The 27,108-nt window shown below is 49.7% G+C and overlaps 1 protein-coding gene across 6 annotated transcripts in view; it reads right to left on the reverse strand.

Moving 5' to 3' along the window:
- Positions 1 to 26,317, reverse strand: part of CPEB1 (cytoplasmic polyadenylation element binding protein 1) — a 37,561-nt gene extending 11,244 nt beyond the window's left edge. For 2 of the 6 annotated variants that reach the window (XM_071813715.1, XM_065847104.2), the window contains exons 1-3: positions 26,146 to 26,317; positions 22,376 to 22,553; positions 12,546 to 12,734 (exon numbers count right to left, since the gene is read on the reverse strand). In XM_071813715.1, the coding sequence (XP_071669816.1) occupies positions 12,546 to 12,734; positions 22,376 to 22,553; positions 26,146 to 26,316 (538 nt within the window). In that variant the 5' untranslated portion in view covers position 26,317. Of the gene's footprint in view, positions 1 to 12,545; positions 12,735 to 13,002; positions 13,324 to 22,375; positions 22,554 to 25,679; positions 25,794 to 25,981; positions 26,009 to 26,145 lie in introns of those variants that run through there. The other 4 variants (XM_065847106.2, XM_065847109.2, XM_065847108.2 and 1 more) reach the window with 4 other exon arrangements.
- Positions 26,318 to 27,108: the final 791 nt, after the last annotated feature.

Raw genomic sequence — 27,108 nt, forward strand, 5'->3', positions numbered from 1 at the left:
CCCCTGCTTATCAGGGAGGTGGGACCAAAGTTCCACTTGGGATGCACCAGCAAGGGTTGAGGGGTTCAGCGGGAGCACCCAAAGGTGTCCCAGGGTCCAGCTGCTTGCCCCATTTGTTTCACCCCCATCTCTGCCACCACACTGCCACTCTTACACATTTGCTCTTAGGATTGCTCAGCTGTCACCATGGCTAGAAAACCAGTAAGACCAGTATGAGGATTACTGGCCTTTAAAGCAATCTAGTCCCTGGGCATCAGTGCTTCAGCACTTACCACCATGCAAAATCCTGCCAGCTACAAGTGACCCACTGCTAACCTGGTGTCCTGGCAGCGCTGACATCCCACTGTGAACGCAGATGGATTTCATCCGCTCCAGAAGCTGTGACGGGTCTGAACAGGCAGCACTTGGTCACACGCTCTGCAGGCTGATCTGAGCTCACGGGAGACCCCACATCACCTCAGTGCATCTGAACCTGCCTCACTTGGTACCTACAGCTGCTCACTGGGACATCAGGAGGAAAAGCTGCAGAGATACAAAATTTCCTCCTTTACAGTTGCTTAGCGATCAGGTTGCATCCCCTGAAGACTGTGTTTGCAGGTAGCCTAAGAAACAAAGAGACCAGATCTTATTTCTTACCCCCCAACTCCTGTCTGGGGGTTTCCCACTGAACCCTCTCCCCGGAAATGGGGCACAAGAGCCTGACAGAAGCTGCCCATCTGAAAGAAAGCCCTCACATCACTGGGGCCACTCAAACAGCAGCTCTTGCAGGAAAAGTCAGCCTTGTCTCCTCCTCAAGCAGAGAAAAAAATCTCCAATGCACATGACACCAGAAATTGCTGATGCATCTTGCCAAGATCCCAAAGTGAAGCAGCAAACATTGAAACTCAGACTAAGAAAAAATAACACCACCAAGTGCAAATACCTAAGTATTTTTCACATCTATGGGTGAAATTTTAACTGAAGGGTCAACATGATTCTCATTCATCTGCTCACACCCAGCAGCTCTGCTGCCCAGAACCGTTTGCAGAAAGCTTCTGGAACTTTTCCTGCCTCCGCTCGGAGCTGCAAGAGACACACGTGCCAACGCTCCTTTGCAGGGGACAGCAAAAAAGGTGGCTTTTAATAGAAACTCAGCTCTGACTTTTGACTTGCTGCTGCAGCTTTAATGCCTGGATTGGGAGCCAGCGTGCTCCATCTTCAAGCGCGTGAGCCAGACCCTGACGGATTTAAGAGCTGTGTGGAGCTGTCTCGACACCGGCGTGGCACTCCTCCAGCTCACAGGCACTCGGGTCGCTCTCTAGAGAACAAGTGTTTTATGAACCACTCCTCCTCCTCAGCTGAGCTTTTGCTAGTAAAAGTGACCAGGACAACGCTGCTGCAATTAGTCCTCTTAATTCCTGCATCATCCTGGGGCCCCTAAAGATACCAGGGGAGCACACACAAGCATCATGGACCCATCACAGCTGAGCTGGATGTTTTGCAGCACAAGTCCACAGCTACACTGAGCCCACGGTGGTGGGTGGTGGCTTCAACTCCTCGGGCCAACCCCAAACCATCTTTTAGATCCAATTACAAAGCCCTGAGCTACTACATTTAAGGTGAATGCACCTAATCTCAAGCAGATCACTATCAGCACAAGCTGCAATTCACAGCACTCACCTTGGAAAAGACATCCCAACCGATGCCCAACACCCAGTCGTCCACAGCACAACTTATTCTTCCAAGTGCCGGTTAGACTTGCAATTTAAGATTTTCAGCCCCTGCCAAGGACCCCAAAGCATGCAGTTTTCTTCCCTGCATATTATAACTTACAGCCATTTAGGAATTACACCTTCCTAGTAGCTTTGGCTAAGCTCATTTTATAAGAGATGGATGTCAAGTTGAGCCCTAAGGAGCCAGGCTTAGCAATGCTGGCAGCTCAGGAAAGGGCTCTGGGTAAATAAACCACCTTACCACTGTGCTGATGATAAATGATGCTTTAATGCCTTGAACAAGGCCTTAAGATAACACAACACGGTGCATCCACTGAATGTATTCCCGACAGCTAGCACTGACAAAGCTCTGCCACCAGTAAGCTGTCCCACCAAACAAGTACTTCTGCCTCAGCTTGGGTCTGTGGGAGACCACCCAGCAGAACAAGCCACTGGCAGAGCAGCACTTGTGCTCTTAACTTGCCTAAAACTCGAGCAGGACTCCAGGAGTAATCTCAAAACTGAGACCTGCAGAGAGCAAAAGAACCTCTCACCTTGCAGCTGTCCAGCTCCTTCTGCTCAAGGTCTTTCCCCACACAGCAGGAATGTTGGTGGAAGCTTTTCTATAGAGGCAGAAGACAGCGTTTGCCACAGGGCAGCACATGTCACAAGCCTGAAGGCACATGTAACAGTGCATGTGCTCACAAGAAACTCCCATTAGTAGAACATCATACCAGGCTGCAAATTCTTAGGTTACCAGCGATGTCTGGCACCTGCACACTCAATGCACAGGAGCTGGACACCACATTTGGCAGTGGCAGCCAGTGCCAGACGAGCACATGCATGCACTTTTCGAAGTCATACTCTGAATGAGTATTTCATCCTCTGAACGCTCACCGCAGAGCTGCAGAAAGGCTGTTTAGAAGGGATCCAGACTTTTGAGCAGCTGCGTAACACCAGGTCCTCCAGTGGGTCACCTTTGCTGGCTGGCACCCCCAGCAAGGTGAGACAAAGGGACATTTTAATCTCCAGAGATAGAAGTTTGTCCACTGGGACATTACTCAGCACAGAAGGGATGGCAGAGTATCAAATCCTTCCCTTCATCCACCATCATCTAGAAAGTCCATCCTTCTGCCCCATCTCCTTGCAGAGGTGATGAGATCAATGGGAAAGCTCTTACCAACAGAAGCCAGGCAGAAGAAATGGGTTTCAGTGCCACCATGGATACACCTGCCATGCCCAGAGGCTGTGGAGCCATCTGCACATTTGGGGCAGGGCAGCAGAAGAGGGAAACAGCACAACTGAGGCCCTGGAGACTGAACACAGTGCAGTTTCTTTTGTAATTCATCAAATAAGCTTGTAAAGAAGAAAAAAAGCTGATGTCCTAAACAATAGCCTGCTGCAGTTCCAGAAAAACAGCTCGTCTGCAGTTTTTACCACCCAGCCAGACTCTGCCCCAGTGGGGTGGGAGCAGGCTGAATGTTTTAGTCAGCCAAAAAGCAGCACCTCCTACAGACACCAAGCAACTCCATGGCAAGGGAAACATTTGCATGTCTGAAAGGCAAAGGGGCATCTCAACCACCTCCTACAGCTACAGTTAACGTCTCTGTAGTTACAGCAGCCATGCAGCCAGGCTGCCAGAGTGAGTTTTCCCCCTCCATTGCACACAGGCACCTTAAAACAACCGCCTTGCTGCAGGAGAAGGGGGAATCAATACCCCAGACTAATTTTAAGTGAAGTTCTAGCGCCTCATGCCCGCAGCCCCGGGACTTTGCACTACCAGTAAGGAGCCAGCACAGCTGCAGCCACAGCATGGGGAGTGCAGGGGACACCAAGAGAAGCTGCGGTGACACTCGTGGGGCCACAACACACCGTACACGAATAGGTTTTGCTCAGCATAGGGAAGGCAGACACCACATTCCCGTTCTGTTCAGTCATTAACAGAGAGCTCTTGCAGGCTCTTACGGTGCACAAAGAAACAGGAAAAGCTGCAGCAAGAGAAATGGCACAATTTTTTCCTCTTAAATGGTACAGCCATGGGACAGGTTGCAGAGAAGCAGAGGGAATCTCCATCCTTAGGCCCTCAGTTCATCTGAGCAGGTTTGGTATTTTCAGAGGTTTTGCCCAGTTCAAATCCTCCTGATTTGATTATATTACCATTACTCCAATGGAGAAAAGTCACTGGAAGTCAGGCACACACATCTCCAGAGCTGTACAATGCAACAGAACTCTCCATCATTTTGAGCCAACTGTCAGCATTCAAGAAAAGCACCTCCCAGAGCTGCAGATGTGATCAAACCAGCAATAACTGTCACCTAAATAGCAACTTTTTGTTTCTGAACTACAGAAGAAGAACCTCTGCCCTGACAGATTCCTCATGTGGGGCAAAGAAGAACTGAGGATATTCAGGCAGCTATTTCTGGTTTGCTAAGAAGGGGACAGGGGAATAAAAAGAGGCAGCCCGATCCCACAGCTGAACCACAGAATTAGAGTGAGGACACCTAAGGTCTATTCTTGGTTCTGGCATCAGCATGGTAAGTCACTTCCCCAGCATGCCCTGAAAAATGGAAACACAAGTAGGAATACGGAGCAGCTTATCACATTAACAGAGAGCATGGGTCCTCCTGCGCTGGTGGGACCCGGCTGACCACAAGCCTTGCTGCTTCTTGAGGCAGCAGGGAATTTAGTACTGTGTTTCTAGAAACAGAAAACAGATGCCCAAGGTAAATATAAAATCAGTAAAGACAGCTAAAACACAATTCAGGATGAGAAGCGTGCCTGTAATTGCATTCACCAAGCAGACTGCCACAACTGCATTTGTCTTTAAAAAGATCAGAACATTGAAATGCAGCAGGGTTTAACATGTATCAGTCCCAGAGGGATTTAAAAGCCAACATATTCAGGTCAAATTCTGCACAACAAGCTTCAGCTTCACAAGCCTTAAGAACAAAACACTTCTATATTTAAGTACCAAACTCCTCTCAATTATCTGCTGCAACATCAGGGTGCAAACTCTGCAGCATGTGTTACTTTAGGTGCTAACAAGGATGCGACTGACTCATTTTCACCGCAGTTTGTAGGGTGTTGAATCCATCAGGATATCACCTTTGGGGGAAGTACATTCTCTATAGGGGGAGCAGGCTGGTGGCCATACCCCTTTGGGCAAGGTAGCAGGCTGCAGTAAAGGAAAAACAACTGAAAAAGAAGACAACCTTTAGTCCCAAATGCAATCTGATTTGAAAAATGGCACACAAGCCTGACTAAGGCATTCAGCTGGCACAAAGCCACATATTTCATCAGGAGACTGGCACAGCCAGTACCATCAGTGATGCCTGCAGCTTCCCAGTTACCTTCCAGAAGGCTCAGGTGCAGAATCACAGCTTTAGGGGTTTGCTTCACCTTCCCTCTTCACTCCTGGGGAGAAAACACGCCAGAGGGGCAGGGAGGGAAGCCAGGCGTCTCCCCACAGCCATCTCAAATGGACAGCAGCTGCTGCTGTGTCTGAGCGCAGCCTCAGTTGGCAGCAGCACAGACATCACCTGTGATTCAGCTCTTTTGCCAGCACCCAAAGGGACCACGCACAAGGTGCCAAGACAGAAGATGCAGCACCAGCTGAAGACACCCCTGTTGTTAATCCAGGCCCATGGTGGCACCACAAAGCACCTGTGTGGTGACAGCAAGGACCACATACCTTTTGGACTGTTTCAGAGCCAGCTCAGCAGAGGTGCCCATTTAAACCAGCCTTATTCTGGGAACAAGACAGCCCATGGAATTAGTTTCTACAGCCCCCTTGAGCTACACTACTTTTGCCACCCTCTAGCAGCTTTCCCATCCTGCTTTGAGCAGGAGCTTGGGACTAGATAACCTTGAGAGGTCCTTTCCAACTTGAGTTACACTGCCACCCTAAAAGACAGCAAGGTGGCCCAAGAGGTCCTCTCACAGCAGTCCCAGGTGGAGTCACTGCATGAGATCTCAGCAGGATTTCAGCTGTACAAACCAGCCAAACACTGGTCTTGTCCCTAGTGTTCCTTCCAATGGTGGCACTGATGCAAAAACGCTCATAGGGTCTTTTTTAGAGAGTTACCTTATTGCCTGCTGTAGCTCATCAGTGGCAAAGCCTTTCACTGAGCATCCCAGCCATTGCTTAGACATCTAACAGTGCAAGGGATGGAGAAAAAACAACCCACCACATCTAGCAGAATCCTGGGGATGAATCTCACCTGGAATCAAAGCCTGCACACATTTAAACCACCCTGCCACTACCTCCAGTATCAGTCACAAAAACGGCCAGGCTATTAGTTGCCTGGGGTAGCTCAGGGCTACCAAACAGCCACTCTGATGCTCTCCTCAAAATGCACTGTGCCTGTTAAGGCAGATTTCAGGAGCTGGCACAGTTCAGACTGCAACTCAAGTAAAAAACTTACAGACAAACTCCATGAGCCCAACATATTTATTGCTCACACCAGCATCACCAGGTAGCTCCAGAGGCTGCAATAAGACATCCTTCCCCAACAGAAGGTTTTGGGTGGTGCACGCCTGCTCCTACAAGTCACCTCCAGCACAAGAGTGCCCTGACCCACTTCAGTTCTCGCTGGATATGAGCAGAGATGCATGCTGGTTAGGTTCTCATCCCAGTTACTCATCTATTTGCATTATTTTACAGCATCGGCGCAAATAAAATCTGTTTAGGAGATGCTCAAATGGAAGCTTTAAGAGGTAGATTAAGAGCTACTTCCATTAGAAACCAATTCCAAACTCAGGGTTTTGATACTTGTTTTACTTATTTGATACATATTTTCTTCTGTTAAGGATCAAATACTGCTGCCAGATGAGCAGTCCGCAGCTCTTAAGTGCTCTCTGCTTTCTACTCTGCAACACAGCTGGCTCCAGTTAATAGTTGAAAAAATATATATTAAAAAAAAAAAAAAAAAATCAACCCATGAAGCATGAGCAGCCCTTGCTGAAACACGCTCAGGAGAGAGTGCCCATTAAGCATCCATGCCAAGTGCACCCTCAGAAAAGCGCTACAGGAGCTACGATGGCACAGGGCAAGCTTGTAGTAAGGCCATCTCGGGCACTCCTGAAGTATGATGGCCAAGGAGGGCACCACGCAAGTCACAGCAGCTCCCAGCTTTGCTCCCTTGCACAATTATTACAATTAACTCCACACTGAAGGCACCACCAGTATGTTTGTGGTTCCAGGACTAAGCCCTGAGCAAGGCTGGTCCAGAAGGACCAAGGCTTAACGTGCAGCTGCTTGGAAAGCCCATCCTCCTCCCAAGGCAACAAATAACATCAAAAACATGGGGAATTTGGGATTTCCACCACCAGCAAGTCTTTGGTTACCATTTTGACTGAATTAGATGCCGGTTTAAGTCCAGCAAGAAGTTGTGTTGGGGCAAGACCACCAGCCATACCATCTACACTACAAAGGAGCCTTTTGAGTTTTCTAGGCAGACTTGAGCTTAAATCTGAGCAAGCCTCAGGGTAAAGTACTCCCTGGACCTGAGTGCTCACCTGTCACTAGAGAGCAAAGTCCTTCTTGAATACTCTCTGGTGACACCCTAGAAGGTGAGCTCTTCTACCAGAATGAACCTCAGAAACCTTCCTCTAGCACAAGGAGGATTTTCCTGCAGGAGTTGAGGGCACATCTAGGCAGTGACCATCTTCTAAAACCTACTGTCTTTTGCACAAGTGGCAAAAGAACAGGAAGAGACCCAAACATGCAGAGGGACACAGAGGTGGCAATGGAGCAGGTACTCTGCGCCACAGGTTTGTGTAGCAGCAAGTTAAATTGCAAGGGGAGATCTGGGGGACTTCCCTCCCCCAAATCCTCTGACCCTCTAAGTTCTGCAAGCTTTGCAGCTTGAACACCCAAACCAACAGCTCAAGGAAGGCCACTTATAAACAACCACCAGCCCCAGACCGATTAGCAGCTCACTAGGGGAGCATGTTTCTCAGGTGTCTGCCACCACATACACAGCGTTTCTGAGGAGTCTGAAAACAGCCCGTCCCAGGGGAGCAGCTTAGAGTCCCTCCTGCTGTTACAGAGAAGGCAGGCTTCGAGTCCATGACAACAACCATGCTGCCTCCTGTGAAACAGGTCTTCTCTTTCATCCTTCAGAGATAGGGTTTTGCCTTGAAGACTTCAGAGTGATCCACACTCAGAGGCCTCAGCTATCTGCCAGCAACACACAGACTGCCCGCAGGCCTAGCCTAGCTGATTTTAAGCAACTGCAAATAATAAGGACATTCAAGCTTATTGCAGAAATTGTTGTGCTCTGGGAAGCAGGAGAACCAAGGGCTGGAAAGATCCAGCAATGCACTCCAGCACCAGAGCAACTGAAGCTGTAACCTTGCGGGCTAAAGGATGAGACAGCAGCAGCCACCCTGGGGAAGGCTGGAGCTGCAGTCTCAAGTGCAAATCCAAGGAAAAAAAAAGCTCAAATCTGTTGCTGCACCAGCAGCTTTAGGGTCACACACCAAGCAGAGAGGCAGATACAGCAAGATCATTCATCTGACACCATCAGGAAGGCTCACCTGATCAGGCTAGGCTCACCTAGAGAGGCAAATGTCCTCTGTGGAAGAAAAGCTGATGCTCCTGGAAACATCCTTGCAGGTCAGCATCACAAACTTAGCATTAACAGACTGGTTTTAGGATGATTTCCCAGTGGGCAAGTCTGTCTGTCCCACATAGGGTTAGTCTCAGCCTCCCGATGTAGGGCAGGCCAGGCCAGCTGGCACACAAGCTAAAAAACCAGCCAGGGAGACCCAAAATCTGCACACGGATCTGCCTGTGTACTGCTGTCACCTGTTCTCTAGGCAAAAATTGGATTGAGACCCCATTTGCTTGTGCTCTTTGATGAACAGAGCAGTGAAGGTAAAGGATACCACCAAGGGCAGTCCCATCTCACTGCCTCTTAACCCCTTCTTGCCTCTGTGGAGAGATGAACTTGAAGGTCTCAATGTATGTGACTGCTTACTACAAGGCTACTTTAAAGGAAAGGAAACACTGCCTCAAGAAGTACAGCCAGGAATGACAGGGCTGGAAGCGTTCAAGGCCTGTTTCCTGCAAAAGCTCCTCCACAGGCCACAGAGGAGGTTTCTGGGACTTGCTGAAGTATTTCCAGCCTGACAGATCTTAGTGGCAGCAGCGGGTTTGAGATGCCTTCCCTGCTATGAGACAGCAGTTCAATCCTACAGCGTGTAAATGCTGGCAGCTCAAGCCTGCAGCAGCCGCTGCCTCCTGGAGAGGTTCTCTCCAGCACATCTGGCACACTCTCGGGGCTACACACACCCCCTCAGAACATTACGGTGCCGGACCCAAGAGCAAAACTTGTCACAAATAACCCTGTCTGGGTGCAAGGGGTTCAGCAGCCCCCTCAGGAAGGGGGACATAGGCAGGATTAGAGTGTACAGACCAGCCCCGCTGTCCTCCAGCCTCCTCCAGCACAGCCCTGGCACCTGATCCCACTGCACCAAGCTGCACAGTGACACCGCCCTGGCAGCGCAAGGTGACACCAGCAGGGCTGGCAGCCAAAGGTCCTTCCCAGGCCACGCGCTCCACACTGGCAGGGACTACTCAGGAGAGGAGGTCCCAGTTCACCAGTACTCAAGCTCAGGCACTGCAGGGGACCACATCAGCAGTATTTTTAGCCTGACTGTTAGGTGTTTTTTTTTTTTTCTGCATTTCCACCCTTCCAATCCTGTGGGTCTGCACAGCTGAGTCACTGCTGGAACCTTCCAAACACTTGGGCACCAGTGGCATAACAGCTCTGCTTGGCAGCACTGTCCCCATAGACATCCCAGTCCTGCCACAGCCTCACCTGCCCTCAGGACACGCCAGAGGCCCCAGCTCATGGGGCCAGGCCAGCTGCAGCCTCCCAAGGCCTCAGCACTGTGCATCAGGAGTACCTGGACACAGCAGCATCCTCTCTACATCCCTCTCACCATCCCAGCGTGGGCAGGCCACCTGGAAGCATCAGCATCTGCCAGTTCCTCATCCATACAGCTTTCAGATACAGGAACACTGCCTTGCCACCCAAAGAAGAGCATTTCAGAAGACACTCCTGAACTAGAAGATCTCCACTCCCAAGGAGCTTAACATTGCCACTCCAGGGCCCTCACAGAGGAGAAAAAGAGATGAGGCTCCGCAGATGTGGAAAGGCTGAAGTGATACAACAGCTGTGCACAGATATCAGCCTTCCGCTTCTCCAGCCTGCATACGCCATGCCCACAGCTCTCAGAGCCGAAAAGCAACAGCACCCCAGGCCAACAAGCACTCCAGGCCCAGCTGCTGCTCACTCAGTATAGGAAGGTGGGATTGAAAAGAACACTGTCTCAGGACCATGAGACCCCCAGCTATACAGCCCTAGACCTGTGCACAGCCTCTGCAAGCCAGACACCCCCTTGTGCAAGCAGCACAGCTGCATTTGGGCCAGTTTTACATCCCTGCCACACTCCCCTCACATACCGAGGGGAATACCAGGAGTGAGAAGTGATGAACAGGCCTCTCTGGACAGTATTGCGTGCCATCCTCCAGCAGCTGTTCCACACATTGTCACAAACAGCCATGGGGCGCAGATGGCCCAAGCCCATGGCAGTGCCACACTCAGATCCTTCCCAGGGCTCTGCGGCAGGTGGGAGCTCCAGCTCGATGCACTGCAGTCAGCGAGGGCGCCTGACATCAGACACAACCTCCGCGAGCAGGGAGGTCACCAGAGAACCTTCAATCACCACCAAATCAATCTGCCTCCTGAAACCAGAAGCCCCTTCACCCTTAACAGTGACACCCACCCCCCCACACTCCACTCAGCCCTGTCACCCAACCTGCGAGGCGCAGAGCCGGCCAGGGGCTTGTGCGAGCACTGCTCGTCTGCCTGCCGGAAAGCTGCAGAGACATCGGCGCCTCTGCCAAGACAGCCTGGTGGGAAGCTGGCCAAGAGAGCACTGGAGACTGCTCCGGCAGATCAGGTGGGGCTGGGACAGCCGCCTCGGTGTGCGACAGCCCTTGTTCTGCAGCGCCATTGTGCACCAAGCCCTGGGCACTGTGGCTGCCAGCAGCAGCAGAACCATTGAGCGGGGATGTTTAAGTGTGCTCTTTAATGTAAAGATGCTATAACATGGGTTTGGTGCCCCATAGCCTACTAACAATCATTGGTGCAGAGCTCTAAGACACTACTGCACCAGAATAACTTTCATTTCTCCCTCCTTCAAGGTTTCAGCTGGCAACAAAAGGAGGACAGATACCAAGCATGTGGTATTCCCTGGTTCATTCAGGGAAGCCCAGAGGACCATGTGCTGGAGCACTGTAAAGCTTAATAAAGCTACTGCAGCCTGACTGCAAGCAGACCCTAAGTGCCAGTGCTAGGGCCCACAGACAGGCCTGGACCCTAAGTCCGCTGGAAATTAGATGTAAAAACTCCAGGGAGCTGTGCTGATCAAGCTGTTGTTTCAAACTCCACTAGCCCACAAATAATTTTTTTTTGTTTTACAACCCATGCAGCAGCATCCAGGACTGTGTCCCAGAAGCTCTTCCTATCCTCAGAGCAGCATCCCCTGGACATCAGAGGTGGTCAACAGCACCCCCTTGTCCCCCCAAACATCTGTAGGCAAATCCCACTGCCCAGGCCACCCCAGAAACCATCGACATTCCTGTCAGCATGGACTTGACGCCTGGGGCCTCCTGTGTCACCCAAGTCTGCCCACAGATGCACTACCCTTTTAACAAAGCAGCAGCGTGCTGCTATAAAGGGATGAGTTTCTGTAGCAACCAGGCTGAACTTGTACAAACTCTGCCAAAACACTAGATCTTTCCATGGACTGCTACTTGAATGAGCACAGCACTATTTGTGAAACTGGTTTTTACAGCCCTCAGAGGCTGGGAAGCAAACTCTTCCCTCTGTTTTACCCCCTGCTCCGTCACCAGGCCGAGCAGACGCATTAAGTTTGTGCACGCAGCACCCCTTTCTCCTCCTGCAATTTTACAGGGATTCTGGAAGAGTTAACTGGATCCTGCGTCACTCTAGCACCCCAAAACCTCCCCATCCAATCCCAGTTGCAAAACCAGACTGGAGAGGATCAAGGGGGAAGGGCAAACCAGCCAGCAGCACGTGGCTGCAAGCCCACACCCCGCCAAGCACGTAGGTTTGTGCTGGACCAAAAGAGTTAAAGCAAGAAGCCATTCCACAGCATCTCCTCCAGCCCACTACTAGGCACAGACCGCTATTTCTAGTTGAACGTGGGAGTGGAGAAAGATCCCTCCACATCTTCCACGCAGCCTGCGAGCAGTCGGCTGAAGTTGTGAGTCGGCTGCACCTACCACACCCCACAGGCAGAGTTGGGCAAGCAACAGCACCATAGGTTAAGAGCAAGCAGTGCTGTCCAGACACTCACAGTGGGGTAAGGGGGTTACCTTCTGCAAGCACACACACCCCTGCCTGCAGAGCTACCTGCCCCCAGGGATTTTCTCAGGCTGCTGGAGTGAAGTTCAGCATCACTCCCACCCAGTGTGTTCAGCCTCCTGACACCACACCCCCAACCCACTCCCTCCAAACGCAGGGAGAGGATTTCTCCCCTCTCTGTGAGGTTGTCACAGCACTGAGGAAAACATACGCCTGGGCACTTTTTGTCTGCAGTGAACTGACAGAAGAGCAGAGGGGGCTGTGGCACAGCCAGCCACAGCCTCCCCAACTCGACCGCCACGTTATACAAGCATTACAGGTCCAGAAGCCCCCCATCAGTAACCGCAAGCACTCTGTTACACAAGCAAATTGCTCCGTGTTGGCTTTAAAATGCCCCAAAAATAAAAAAAAGGAATCCAACAAGTGTTGCTGCATGTGTCAGCAGACTCACCGGACTGTGGGCTGGTTTGTGCTGCAGCTTCAGAGTCCTGGGTGCTCCAGGGTCTGTCCCACCCTGTCAGGTTGAGGGACTGCAGGCCAAGGCACAGATCGTTGGTGTCTGGGAGGCCACGGGAAGACTCTTGCGTGGATGTGGGGAAAAGCATCCTGCTTGCCACTGCTTCTTCAGAGTCCTGGAAGTCTGCTCAGATTGAGAACAAACAGAAGCTTGAGAGTTCAGGGCTGTTTTTTTTCTTTTTTAAAAAAAAGGAGTTTTCCGAAGCATTAAGCCCCAAGCCAGGTCTCGTGCTGCTCTGAAGCCACAGCTTCTGCAACTAGCAGTTGAACCCCAAAAGGGAGGGCTACCATATGTCCAGAAACCAGCCCCCCACCCCCCTCAGCCCCTCCACCTTCCTATCCCGTCTGCATTACTGACTGGGTCAGCATGTGACCAGGCTGCTGATGCTTACTGTGCTGACAGTGACGTCACTCAGCCATGCAAGACTGCATCAGCTCTTACAAAATCAAAGGTAAGAAGAAAGGAGAAGATTTTTCCCCAAAAGATAAGGCAGCAGGAGGAGAGGTGCAGCTCCAGTGAAAAGGGGGAGGCAGGCAGCACAAAAGCAGGGCTCCCCGATCCAACACGGCAGCACGGCTGGAGGCAGCGATCCCCCCAGCAACGCCGACAGCAGCAGCAGCGACAGAGCAGACAGTTAGTTCGAGTGCTACCCAGCTCTCCTGTCCCCGCCTCCCTCCACCCACAAAACCCAAAAACACTTTAGTCCTGGCCAGCCTCCAGCTGCTGGCTCTAATTCAGAGCCCAATGCAAAGCTTTGCAATTCTGCTAGCATAATCTATTTGGTTCAACTTGGCCACTGTGCCTCACTGACTCTGCATTGTTTACCACTGAGTAACGAGGATAACCTTCAACCCCGCTGCTACCCAGAGAGATGTCCACCATCCCAGTCCAGCCCACACGAGCACATCACGTTGGCACAGAGGACAGGGCCCAATTCAAATCAGGAATTTTTACAAGGCCTGATTACCTTCCCTCTGCCTGGTCACCCCCTTTCCCAGCCCTCTCCCTCCCTAGGGGGTGTTCACAAGCCCACAGTACTGGAGACACCAGATTCTTGCTTCGGTTTAAGCCTGTGCCAACAGCCTAAGGAAATGCAGCAGGTTCATAGTCTGAGAATTCCAGTTTAATGCAGGGATCTGGGGGCTGATGAAACCACAAGATGCTCAGCTGTGTTACCCGAGATCTGAGTCAGAGGGCATTTAAAAGCCAGCTACCAAACAGCAGCAGCTGTCTCCTCCTCCTCCCTGCACGCCCTCCCACTGTGCCATCAGATGTACACCTCGCACACACCAGCCAGGCTGCAGTGACTCCAGCCTGTCACGTTATCCCTCACGTGCAGCCCAGACAGCATCCCCGGCCTCTTTTGCCACATGCACAGTCACATCGTGGACCACTAGCCAAGCCCAGCAAGGACCCACCATCAGCTGGATGTCCTATGCAAGACTCAGGCCACTGCCATCACCTCACCTTCACCCCACATTGATTTGGGGTACACCAGCATTTCCAGATCACCAAGGGGGAGCTGAAGCACTGGGGTCAGGATGAGAGCAGCTAAAACCGTACCTGCTGGCAGCACTACACCTTCCCAGCTCTTCACCAGGATGGGGTTTTCTTCTCACCTACTAGCACTAGTACAAGCTGTAGTGCCAACTCAGTCACATTACTATCAAGCACCTATAACAGCATTGAATACTCCTCCGAGAGCATCACACTGCATCTTCAGCAGGGGATTTCACTGCATTAATTCTTCCAGTCTAGTTTTCAGATTGCTTGTTTTGGACAGGCCCTAAAACCCGTTCATAATGCAGCTGTAGGGAAGAGAGGATGAAGGCACATTGCTCTGACAACTCAGTTCCCACAGCAACCATAACTTGCCCATATGAATATGGAACACTTCTGCATTTATGAAAGTGCACAAGTGCTCTGCTCTAGCCCAAATCCCCAGCAGCAGGAAACTACCTTCTTTTTGCGGATCAGAATGCTACTGGGTTTTAGGCTGTCTTCAAGATTAACTCCCACCAAGTTCTCATGGACACAGAATACTGACAAACAGCACAACTCAAATCCCACCCAGAGTCCCTCATCCAACCTCCTGGATGAAACCCACCATTGAAGAAATAAGGAAAACGTGGAACAAATTCATCAGCCACAGGAAATGCTCACTCCATAGCATCCAGCCACATTTTCCCTAGCTATCTACATTTTTCAGGAAATAAGCTGTTTTGTTTAATTGAACCCAATCAGATTCAAGTTCAAGAGATCTACATTTCCCTCTGATTACTTCAATCTACATTAAAGACAAGCTCCCTGCAAATCAGTTATGGGTATAACTGCTGAACCAGAGTAGAAATTGCTTAGATAACCAGCATTTTTTAAGTAGACCTCTTCCCATCTGAAGCAAACAGCCAGCACAAGCCCGCTTCCCCTTTAACACTCCCAGTCACACCGAAAGTTGGATACAGGTCATTGAGGAAAACCACAAACTAGTAGTTAAACAGATTTTTGGAATAGTTATTCTCAAATTCAGAGTCTGGAAGTTTGTTACAAAGAAATCAACTGTTGATGGAAGAAAAAACAAATAGGGTACTGGGGTAGGAAAAAATTTCCTACAAAAACTCAGCCTAAAGAGTCAAAACCTCAAGTTAGTTATAAGTAAACATCCCTCAAACACCAAATAGTTTCATTTTGCAACCTGGTGCAGCCCAACCCAGCCCAAATGCTTCGCTGCAGACTTTTCCAAGCCCCACAAACCAGCATGAGTGTTTCCAACCTGGATTCTTCCCTGGAGTTGCCACTGGACGCCAACCATCCTGGCAGAGGAAGCCGCACCGTGCTGGGCTCGTGCCCGAGTGTCTGGAAGAGCCCGAGCTCTCACCTCCCAAGCTGGTTAGGTTGGATTTCAACAGCATCATGAGAAGTAAGTCCTTTAGTAAAATGCTCCCATGCAGGTCTTGGAGCAGGCAGCTGTCCTGGATGGCGTCCTCCTGTCTGTCCAGGAGATCCCTGGAGCCAGGGTGCAGCACAGGCTGAGCAGCTTTCCACACCACCACTGCATTTTTCAGACTTCAAATGTTAGCACTGCATTTAAGATATTTCAAAGGCTTCTTGAAGGTGAGTATCTCCACACAGTTCAGCTCTTAAACTGCAGTTAAACTCTCCCAGCCCAGACAACTTACACAAGTTGCAGCCACAGCCACTTGTCCCCACCCCAGCACTCCCTCCCCACTCACACCAGTTTAGGCAGATGCATTTCCATACAGGAAGCTGGTTTGAGGAGCTCATCTGGTTAAAACCAAGCCACCAGGAGTTAGTTTGAGCTCAGCTCATTCCCCTGATCTGGTATGTAGTGTGGCTGCACCAACCATGCATTTGAAACAGCAAAACATTTAGAAAATTACAGCCTAAGCCTGTGTGGAGGGGACAAGCAGGGACTGAGATCAGGAGCATAACCCACAGGCAGTTTGGAGCAGGTAAGTTAGGACTAGGAGAGCCAAAGGTGATTCAGTCCCTGTCCTGCAGGAGCAGCATCTGTGTCAGGCTTACTCTTGAAAAGTAGCACTACTTTCAAGCACAAAGACATTCAGATGTTTGAAATTTCCAGGGTTAAACCACCTGTCAAAACAGCTAAATATCCAGCAAATGGATCTTAGCTGGAAAAGCCAGAAAACCTAGAGAAAGAAGGCAACAGAATGGTTAAGCAAACACGAACCAAACAAGCTAGATCCTACTCATACCGCCTCTGCGGCCACAAAGAGGTCTGCCTTTGCTCCCACATGCTAATTTCTAGCAGAATCTGAGTTCTAGCAGAATCTGAGCAGAGAAGAAGCCCCTCCATGAACAAGGTCTGAGTTTACAGAACAGGGGAAGGATAAGCACAGCTCAGCTGCAAGCTCTGCGCACTGACAAAACCAGACTCACCTCTTTGGGCTGCAATCTTGTGGTCTAGAGCTTTGATCGAGGCAGAATTTCCAAACCAAATTCAGAAGAGAGGCAAGGTCAGCATCTCCACAGCCTTGGGATCACAAATGGGAAGACTGCTCACAGCACAAAGCATCGTTTTGCCTTTCACACCTCTTTACACCCCCAGTTTTAAAGGCTAGGAACTGCAGCCCTGAAAATTAAGCATCTCAAGTACATCTTGCACACAAAGCAAACAAGTCTCAAGTGAAGGCTTTTAGAGGATGAGCCAATTGTATTCCTAAGGTACACCAGGGATCATCGAGGCTTAGGAAAGCTCATTAGGCATAAACCAGTAGTTACAAGAGGTTTTACTAAAACGCAACCACACATCTTCCCTGTAAGCTGAAAAATTCCTCAAGTGGAGACATTTGCTGCTGCACAACTTGTTTCACAGCCAAAGGAGTCCACCTTCCTCCAGTGACCACAAACACTTCAATGGCTGGCAAGCAATTATTCAAAGCAATTAAGAAAGCACTGCAACTAGCCTTGTTGCTCTACCTACCCTTTCCAAGAGCAAGAGTCTGCCACGGGATTACAGCAAAGCCTGAACGTCAAGAAACCTGCTGCATCTTCAGCAACACCATCCAATTTGCAGCCACTGCAGAGTGAAACAGTTCTAGGCCAAGTCTGCAAAAGAACACTGTGATCTGCTTCCCCTTGCAATCTGATGAAGAAACCCATTTGCTAGAGCTACTTTCCAGCGCAGAAAAACATCACGCCCACATGGGCAAAGACCTGTTAATGTGACACTTGAAATATAAAGCCCAAAAGCAGAGGCAAGTAGGTGTGCACCTCTTTTGGGGCACAGGTGTTGAATTTCACCATTCTGGATGTGTGTCATGTGGCATACAACATTTATTTGGGGCAAGCAAATTGTTTTCAGCTGCCAGCTCCAGGTGAGCTCCTGTAAACAGTCTTTCTCTGCCTGTTAACCCCACAAATTCCAGGCAAACAGTGCTACATTCTGGGTCTTAAAACGTTATGTTCCTTTATTGAGACCACACACATCAGGTCAGCACTGTGACATTTCCTCATGGCTGCAGGGGAGTGAAGAGAGAAATGTACATTTTAGCACCAGAAAGCACTTTTCAGGTGGCTAAACAAGTGATAGGTCATTAATTGGCTGCAATTAAGAGCAAACAGGAAGCCTATTTAGTCATCAGCTAGTCTGGGTTTGCATTTGTGCTCCAGCTTTCCTTAAATAAAGCAGTCACTGAAAGTAATTAGGACCTGATGGGCCACAGCTAACAGCTTTTACACTGAACTTGGCCCCTTAAGCCACTCCCATGCACAGGAAGTCATTTAAGCATCTCCCATTTCTTCACACAATGGCCTGTCAACTTGTAGCAAAATAATGGCTGCTTTGTCTCAGTTAAATGAGCAGAGCTTAATGAAAGGGAAATCAATGCTGCTGGGACATTTGGGGTACCTGGGATCCTTTTAAATCCATTTGTTTTAAGCCACTATTGCCTTCAGTTGAAGTCAGCTTAGCTAGGTGAGTAAATGGGCATGCAAAAGCTGAAGAGGAAGCTTTACTCACTGTTTTACTTAATTAAGCTGAAGTTGTGCCTACTGAACAGGATGATGATGTCAAAAGCTGTTTTATTTTGGTTGTTAAACCAAATCTGGTAACAGCACCTTCCACTCAGCAAGGTGGCAAAGCAAACAAACCACCTGCTGCTACCTTCGGAAACTGGCTTTGCTCACATTCTTATTCAGACCAGTGATGAATATGCAAATCAGGTTTAAATTTGGGAGCAGACAACCAGGATCCCTGTGAAGCAGTTGCTCAAGGACAGGCTGCAGTCCAGCAGCACTGGCAGATGTTGAATCCTGCCTTTAATCAAGACCACATTCTCTCTCTCCCATCTCCAACCCCACTCTAAATGCCACCAAAGGTGACACACAACCTTGTTGAGGAAGTTCCACCTTTCTTCAGAGAGGACTAAATCAGCCTGAAAGGCAGGTGTTTTGAAGCACCATGCAATCCTGTCCTAAAAGTTACTAGACAGGTTCTACAATTACAGCTTTCACCACACTGCTGCACTGTACCCTCTGGTTTGGGCCACTAAGCTAAGCCTAAGCTTGGAGAACTCCTGTAGCAAGCACCCATGAGCCACTGCAACAGTGGTCAGGCTGGGCCTGACAGCTCAGATCATTTTGACAAGGCAATCAAGCTCACCAAGGATTATCATTAACTGTAAAATGATCTTTACAGAGATTTAATATTAGGTATGGCAAGCTAAACCTCCAGTGGCAGTCCCTCCTGCCACAGAGCTCTGCCCAGATTTGGATTACTCCAACTGTGTCAGAGCCAGGGCTGCTGAATAAGCTTGTTCTCTCATATTGCTCAGACCTGCTGTACTGATCTCATCACCGTCTTGCCACGCACCTCATCACACAGAGTACAGTGCCTCCACACGTGTTTCCCCAATAGCATTAGTGAAAGGTCACAAACTTCTGTCATCCCTTCTCCACCACATGTAATCCTCTTAATGCTGAAAGAGGCTTCTTACACACAAGTCCAATCCAGGATAAATTTAGTTTGACCTGAGGAAGAGAACTGAAAAGCTTGAGGGACCATGAATAGATTAAAGTACAAGTATTTCCCTTGTTGGAATAAAATCTCCTCCCCAAGCTCTCCCACCAAGAGTTTAAGTTGTAAAAAGACAGTCCTTTTACCTACTACACACAGGTGTATCTCCATGCTCATTAGGACTGTCCAAGCTACAAGTTTCAAGATAATACAGCTTAACTACAATACACAAGTTGTTCCCACACAGTAAAAGCACCTGAGGCTCATGAATTCTTCAGAAGTAATTTAACTTGGAGCAGTGACAAGACACCACATGAGATCAAGGGTCTGTGCTCCACTGGTCACCTACCCAGAATCTGGGTTCACCAAAGGCAAGATGCTGATCCTGCAGAGCATAGTTTCATTCATGCAAAGGCATGGCAAACTCCTCTGACAGCCTGCTTCAGGCTCTAAACCATCTACCCTGGGCAGGGGACAGTTAGCAGCATTATATTCTGAATTTTAGTGATCAGCTGCTCAGCCATAGGGTATGAATTTCCGCAGCGTCCAAAGGCCAAAGCATCTCCGCATTTGCAGATCATGGCTGTCCTAGAATTCACATCCCTGCTGACAGCACCAACTTTATCACAGAGAAGTAGCACATTAAACAACAGAAGCAACTCATAACACTTTGAGACAGAAGGAAGCTTGCAGAACTGCTGCATTCAGGCCCTCATTACCCAGAGAGGTCCTGATAGTAACAAAACAAGGCCAGGACTGCAAGCAGACTCATAACTCTGAACCCACGATGCACTGGCAGATGCTGACTCATTCGCATATTTACAGCTGATAAATGCTGGCCCATCCAGGGTAGCTCAGGTCATACTTTATTATTGGTCTCTTGCACGGCCCAGAGGCATCTTCTGAAAAAGATGACAGGTTTCCATCAGCCTAAACAGCAATGGCACCCAAGGCAGCCACTTTCTAGTCCCAGCTCAGTGCCCAGCAAGTCTCTATCACAAGTGTTTGTGCCACTGCAGAGGCTAAAAACCTCCTGCTGGGTTACACGGTGCTGAGCAGGACCCCTCCCACCACACAAATGGCTGAGCCAGCACCTACTTGTGAGATTGGCCTCAACTGCTGCATCAGGAACAAGAAAAGCTGCTTCGGACGTCCCAAAAAGCACAACTTGGGTTGTCCTGAAGCAGAAGTAACATTTGCTAGAGGAAGCCTCCTCTTTTTTTAAACACACCAAGTCCCACCATACTTGTCCTACACAAGGTCTTCCATAGAAGTTACTCAGTGATAGTCTGAAACATGAGCACAGTTTCATGCTGAAGGAAAATCCACCCAGTTTCCAACCAAGTTTAAGGCTGCTGAAGTGAAATTCACCCTGTCCCCAACCAAGGCACCACCTTCCAGCAGCTCCAGGCATCCAGAAGCAATACCACAGCAGCTGATGAACCAGAGACTTACATGTAGTGGGTTTATTTCATTGCCAGGTGAATAGCCCAGTCCCATAGAGAACGGCTTTACAAGTCTAGAAGACAGTACTGCAAATTCAAATTGATGTGCCAGCTCTAAGCTGAGACCTAAAACAAGAACTAACCCGCATCTTCACAGGATGAGTCTGTCATAGCAGGCAGGGATAGTTCCTTTATCAATCCACTAGGTTAACTCTGGCAAGTAAGCTGAAACTTAGTTAGAAAACATTCCCATTCCAAATTATAAATGGAATATGAAGGGCTACAGCTAAGATTTCAACCAGGCAAACAACTCTTTCACGAACTCATTGAAGGAGATAAAGGAAAATACTCCGTTTTACTTCTCTTATGATTCCAGTCCATCCAGATCAGATACAACACTGACTACCACTGTGTCAAGGGACAACAAATGTCTAAACAGCTCAGTACAACAGCAAATCTCTAAAAATGCACCACTAGCCACACCACTGACCTGAATTAGTTAATATTCACTGCACAACTGCGCAGGAGTAGCCAGCACATCCTCCAATGTCATTTTATTAGTCATGTTTTAAGCAAAGCTGGCTACAGATCCATACCTCGAAGCGAGTGATTCCCTTCCTCCGGTGTTTCTGCAGCGCCAGCACAGGATCACATGGCCAGATCAGCCCCTGCTCCACAGTGCTAAGCCCTTCAAACACCCAGGAGATTAAGCTGCACTGGAAGTCATCTGGTAGCAGTCATTTTGCTAGTTCAGGACAAAGTCACACTGCACAAGCATCAAACAGGATGCCCAGACACCTGTTCATTGCTTTTTTTTTTTTACACTCATTTGATTAAAACTCAGATTATCCATGAGCACAAAACAATGCTGTCTCCAAGTGACTGCAACAAAAGCTGTTCTGCCCACAGTAGCAAGGTCACCAGCTGCTGAGGTTTTTCCCTTTGCTTCCCATTTGCTTTGGGCCGAGTCCAGAGGGTCAGTTTGTTTCTAATAATGGCCAAAGTGTTCACTGACCCCATAATTCAGAGGCTGGAGGAGCAACAGCAGTCTCTTCCAAGCACCAAAATCCTTGGCACAAGTACCACTGCACAAAATTGCACTGGCAGGAGGAACCTCAAGGCACTGGGCAGGTACATTTACTGGCAGGTCTCACCTAATGTAAAGGGACAAAAGCACGTCCTTCACTTCCATAAAGATAAGATTGGGCCCAACACTCTTTGCTTTGGCATGGAGCCTTCTGTTTTGAGTGCAAGACAATATGCTTACTCCTCTCAGCCTGCAGGTAGCAAGAACTTGCCACACTGATTTCATAAACTTGCTTTGCAAGAAAACCTTCACGCTGCTTTGGTGCGCTCTTAAACATGCGATTAATTGACCTGTAGCAAACACAGTTATTCAAAATTCTTTTGCATTTTTAATGTATGCAGCAGATAAGCCATACTAACTGCTAACAGATTAACCCTGCCTCCAGGAGAAGCAGACTGTAGAGGAGTCTGCAGGAACTATCTACAGCAGAAGCTGGCAGGTCCTGCTCAGGTCCTGCCCACACAATCCAAAGCATCACAGGGAGCACAAGCAAATCTTCCCAGGTACCTCCATGCTGCCAGGGAATGCCTGGTTTATCCATTTGGAGCACAAAAAATGAAGTCCCCACTAGCAAATCAGCACTAAACCCAACTCCAAGCAGCTCACAAGCACATGCCAACAACCACACCACTGAGGTTTCCCACCACCATGTGTTCACCAGGTCCCACCAAGCAACTCCCCACTTCTGCCAGCCCCAGACCCTCACATTCATCTTGAACCCAGCCAAACACATCACCTTGCAGGATGTCACGTTTGCTTTTTGTGACGGGCGTGGTGCAGACTCCACTGAAATCCAAAGAGTTGTCCAACATGGCATTTATTCGGCGGAATATATCTGCATTGCTGCAACTGGAAAGTGCAGGGGCATCTGGGCTATCCCAGCAGTCTTTTATGCTTCTCCCAGTATCTTCTTTCTGGTAAAAAAAGAGCAAGTATTAGTGTTAGGCAGGCTAGTAGTCACTACAGTGTGGAAAAGTCTGGATGGCCTCCAATACTCATACTAGCTTTAGCTCCAGGTCTTCACAAGATTCAAGTACAATTCTTGGCATTAAAGAAACAGTTAAGCAAACGTGTCAGCAATTTGTCAGCACAGCACATCAGGGCCAACCCAGTCACAAAAAGGTAACAGTTCACCATAGCCAGGATCAATCAGCTAATCAGAGCCCCAGAATTTCAAGCCTGCTTTGGAAAGGGAGAAAACCAAATCCAGATCTTCCCTTCTGGCAGCAGCTCCTGACCACAAAGGGAGGTTACCCAAAACCAGCTCTGCTTTGGCATGACCGTCCACAGGCACTGATCTACCTTTGGGATCATCCATCATACACAAGCCAGAGCTCTTGAAAAGCTTCCTCTGCATATGAAAATAAAAAGGCAACCCCCTCCTGCTTCCTAGTGCAGGTCCAGCTGCAAGAGCAGCTGCTTCCCCAAGCTCTGCTCACAAGCCACTTTCACACCCAGGCTTGCTTCAGCACAGCTGCACAACATTCAAGCCTCTGCCAATCTGGAAACCACTAAACTTAATCTCTAACCAGCATTTTTTTGACCAAGGGCAGCTCTTCCCACCACCCAAAAGCCACTGCAGCAGAACCCTGCTCCTGAACATGCTGAGCAAATGGTATTGCTATCAATTAAGAGCTACATTAAAGAGAGAGCAGGAAGGCACAGCCTCACCAGTCTTGGCCTCCAGAGCAGAATCCTTGCCATTAAGCAAATCGAGTTAGAGCCAGATTCAAAGACCTGAATGCAGCAAGGCTGGCAAACAAGCCCCTGCTACACCAAGACACACAGAAGCCTATAGCTCTAAATGGAGCCATTTGTACTTGTCAAGGAGGCATTTAATACATCTACCTTTTGGATGCATTCCTGACAGAGTTTTAGGCTTGACTTCCCCACATCTCTCCCCACACCGCTTCATCCCTGAAGCAGTGAGCTGGTTTTACTTCCAAATCATCCCCTTATTGAACTTTCCCCTGTGCAGCCTGTGGCAGAAAGCAGTTTTAAATGGAATTCCACAAGGACACAGGAATTTTAGCCTTTTTCCCTTGAAGGGTATGTGCATTTCTTACCCTGGCCTGTCATTAGGAGCAGTTTTACTGCCATAAGGTATGATCTGGTAGTTCTCTGCATAAGAAAGCCTCCCTCTTTACCACTTAGGTAAAAGCAAAGGAAACTCTGTCCTGGGAGTAGCAGGAATAAAGCTACTGAATTGTCAACTCACATGATGCCTCCAGGCAGGACTCGAACAATTGATTCAGGATTTCAACCCATTTAAGACTATTAACATCTATTCAGCACTGGGGTCTGCGATCTTGGTGTATTAAAAAGCTCAGCCCACCCCCAGGTGAGGTCCTGGGACTCTGCAGGAGCATTTGCAAACTAAAGAGTACAACAGGTAGGGTTGAAATCTTCAGGCAAGAGGAAACAGGCAGAGCAAGCTTTAAGTCATCTTTATAAAAAGCAGCTGAGGAGCACAGCTCAATTTAGAATGTATTGCCAGTCATCTTTATTAAAAAGAAGTGCTGCATCAGGCTCCTTTGGCACAAGAGTGAAACTCCATATTCTACTCCTGTTACTGCTAGAGAAGGACTTACAGCAGGAGGCAAAGCTTTTCCCTAGGTGTTTGTGCTAGCAAGACAAAAATAAACCGAGCAGCAAACCAAACACCTGACCCATTCCTGCTAATTTAGCATTTAATGCTTCCCACAGCTGGCAGCACTAACCCTGCTACAAACAAGAACAGAAAACAGCCAGAGCACAGCCAGGCATTTCCACAAAAATTCCTTCCACTTACGGAGCTTTTTACCTAAAGCCTGTCACGGATATCCTAGAGATATTGCAAGCATCCCAGAGCAGAAGCTGGAAACCAAACCCTTGTAGGAAGCAGCTCATGTCTCTCCTAGTAAAGCTCAGCCCCCTCCCTAAACCCCTAATGAGAAATACTGCTTTGAAAAGAGCTCTGCAGATCTTCAAAGCACACAGAGGCCCAGCAGCGACCTAGCACCATGGGTGACACACCAGGGTGTCACCAGCAGCCCAACAAAGGCCCTTCTCATGCAGTCCCACCCACTACAGCCTGCAATCCCAAACCAGGAGAGGAGAGATCATTTTATCAGTGTGGCCAGTGGAGGAACAAGTCAAAATCCAGCTGATAGGTCATTTAAAGGCATTAGGAATCAAACCCCATCTCCATTTAAGAGCAGAGTTTCTAGGGATGTTCAAGGATCAGAAACCAATGCGAAAGGCAATTTGGCTCCATGCACTAGGCACACAGTGCCACCAAGCAAAGGGCTTAACGGCTTCAGGTTAAATCATTGTGGTAGATCTGGAACACAGACCCAGACAAAGACACACAGCAAGGTGAATCTCAGGCAGGAATACAGCCCATCCAAGCCTGGCTCAGCTAAACCCTGGGCCAAGAACCCATGTCCAATCATGACGATATGGCACCAGGGTGGTCTGAGGTCTCAAGGAGGGTACAGGCAGGCTCCAGACATCTCCAGCACATCATATAAAACACACCTGAGCAAGAAGAGTGATTTGAAATCAGGTGGAGGAGTTTCTGCTCCCTTGGAGCAACAGAAAGACAGCTGATGATCCTCACCACCATGGCCAAAAGCTCTTGCTCCCTGGCTCTGCATTGAGAAGCCCATAGCCAAAGTACAGCCACTGTCAGGTCTCTGGAGCCCCCACCCCACCAGCCCTGAGCCTTCACTAGAAAGAAGGATCTCCACACATTTAAATGGAACCTCCTGTGTTTCAGTTTGCACCCACTGTCCTACCATTGGTTGTCACCGAAAAGAGCCTGGCTCCATCTCCCTGACACCCTTAGATACATTTAAAGCCATGAATGAGGTCACCCCCTCAGTCTTCTGAGGGAGCTGGGGCTCTGGAGCTTGGAGCCTTTCCTAACACGGGAGATGCTCCACACACAACCTGCAGCACCTCAGTAGAACAACACACCCTTCTGAAGCAAAAATCCACCAAAGACGTCCACAAGAAGCAGAAACAAAGACACCACCACAGCCCCGAGGCACACACACCTGTAGGAAACCTACAGATGATGAAGCCCCAGGGGGCTGGGCAGAACCAGGATATCCTAATCCTTAGAGAAGTCATTAAAACACAGCTAAGATGCAACTCTAAAAGTCATTTTTTCCACGGCATGTTTTGCTTCCCCTCAGCTTGTGTTCCACACATAGCTGCGGGGCCAGGCTTGGGGGGGGGGCCCCGAACGGGGGCTAAGCCCCCGTTCGGGGACCCCCCCCAAGCCTGGCCCCGCCGGTTCGCTGAGGGAAGGGCCCCCCCAAATCCCCACACACACGGAGCAAAGGCGCGAAATCACCTCAGAGTGGCGTGTCCCCCCCCGGCCCCGTCCTCACCGCCCGCCCCGCGCCGCCAACGTGTGAAACCACGTGACCAGGGGCGGCCCTTAAAGGGGCCGCGTGCGCCGCCTGTCTCCTCCCTCCCGCCTCGGCACGTGTCCGGTTCCTTCACTTTCTGTCTCACCGGCAGGAAGGCCATGAGGCGGCGGCACTGCGAAGCGAGCGGATCCCCAGAGAAAAGAGAGGATAGCGCGTAGGCAACGGGGCAACCCTTGCCCGCCCCCGCCGGCTTTTTATGCACCGCCGCCGCCCCGGGGAGGGGGGCGCGCAGCTGAAGGGAGGGGTCGTGGCGCATGCGTGTTGCGCAGCATCCCGCTCCCTCATTACTCCTCCCCTATCCCGGCGTGCCCCGCGGCGCGCACGCGCCGCTTCCCGCCTTCGGGAGGCGTCGCTTGTTTCACAGGCTCGCGGGGTAATGTCAGGGGTTGGAAGGGACCTGGAGAGCTTATCCAGTGCAATCCCCCCATGGAGCGGGAACACCCAGCTGAGGTTCCACAGGAAGGTGTCCAGGCGGGTTTGAATGTCTGCACAGAAGGAGACTCCACAACCTCCCTGGGCAGCCTGGGCCAGGCTCTGACACCCTCACCCCAACAAGTTTCTTCTCCTCTTTCAGTGGAACCTCCTGTGTTCCAGTTTGCACCCATTGCCCCTTGTCCTGTCACTGGTTGTCACCCAGAAGAGCCTGGCTCCATCCTCCTGACACTGCCCCTTTCCATATTGATCCCCAGGAATGAGTCCCCCCTCAGTCTCCTCTTCTCCAGCTCCAGAGCCCCAGCTCCCTCAGCCTTTCCTCACACGGGAGATGCTCCACTCCCTCCAGCATCTTGGTGGCTGCGCTGGACTCTCTCCAGCAGTTCCCTGTCCTTCTGGAACTGAGGGGCCACAACTGGACACAATATTCCAGGTGTGGTCTCCCCAGGGCAGAGCAGAGGGGCAGGAGAACCTCTCTCAACCTAGTTTCTCGACCCCTTGTTTCCCTCACGATGACACTCGGCGTCCACCTCAGCGGTTCCCTGAGAGAAATGGGACGCCTGAAGGGTTAAAGAGGGTCCCAAAGGGGTTAAAACAATGTCCCCAAGGGGAACAG

The sequence above is a fragment of the Patagioenas fasciata genome, chromosome 12 (assembly GCF_037038585.1).
Source record: "Patagioenas fasciata isolate bPatFas1 chromosome 12, bPatFas1.hap1, whole genome shotgun sequence".
Taxonomy (NCBI): Eukaryota; Metazoa; Chordata; class Aves; order Columbiformes; family Columbidae; genus Patagioenas; species Patagioenas fasciata.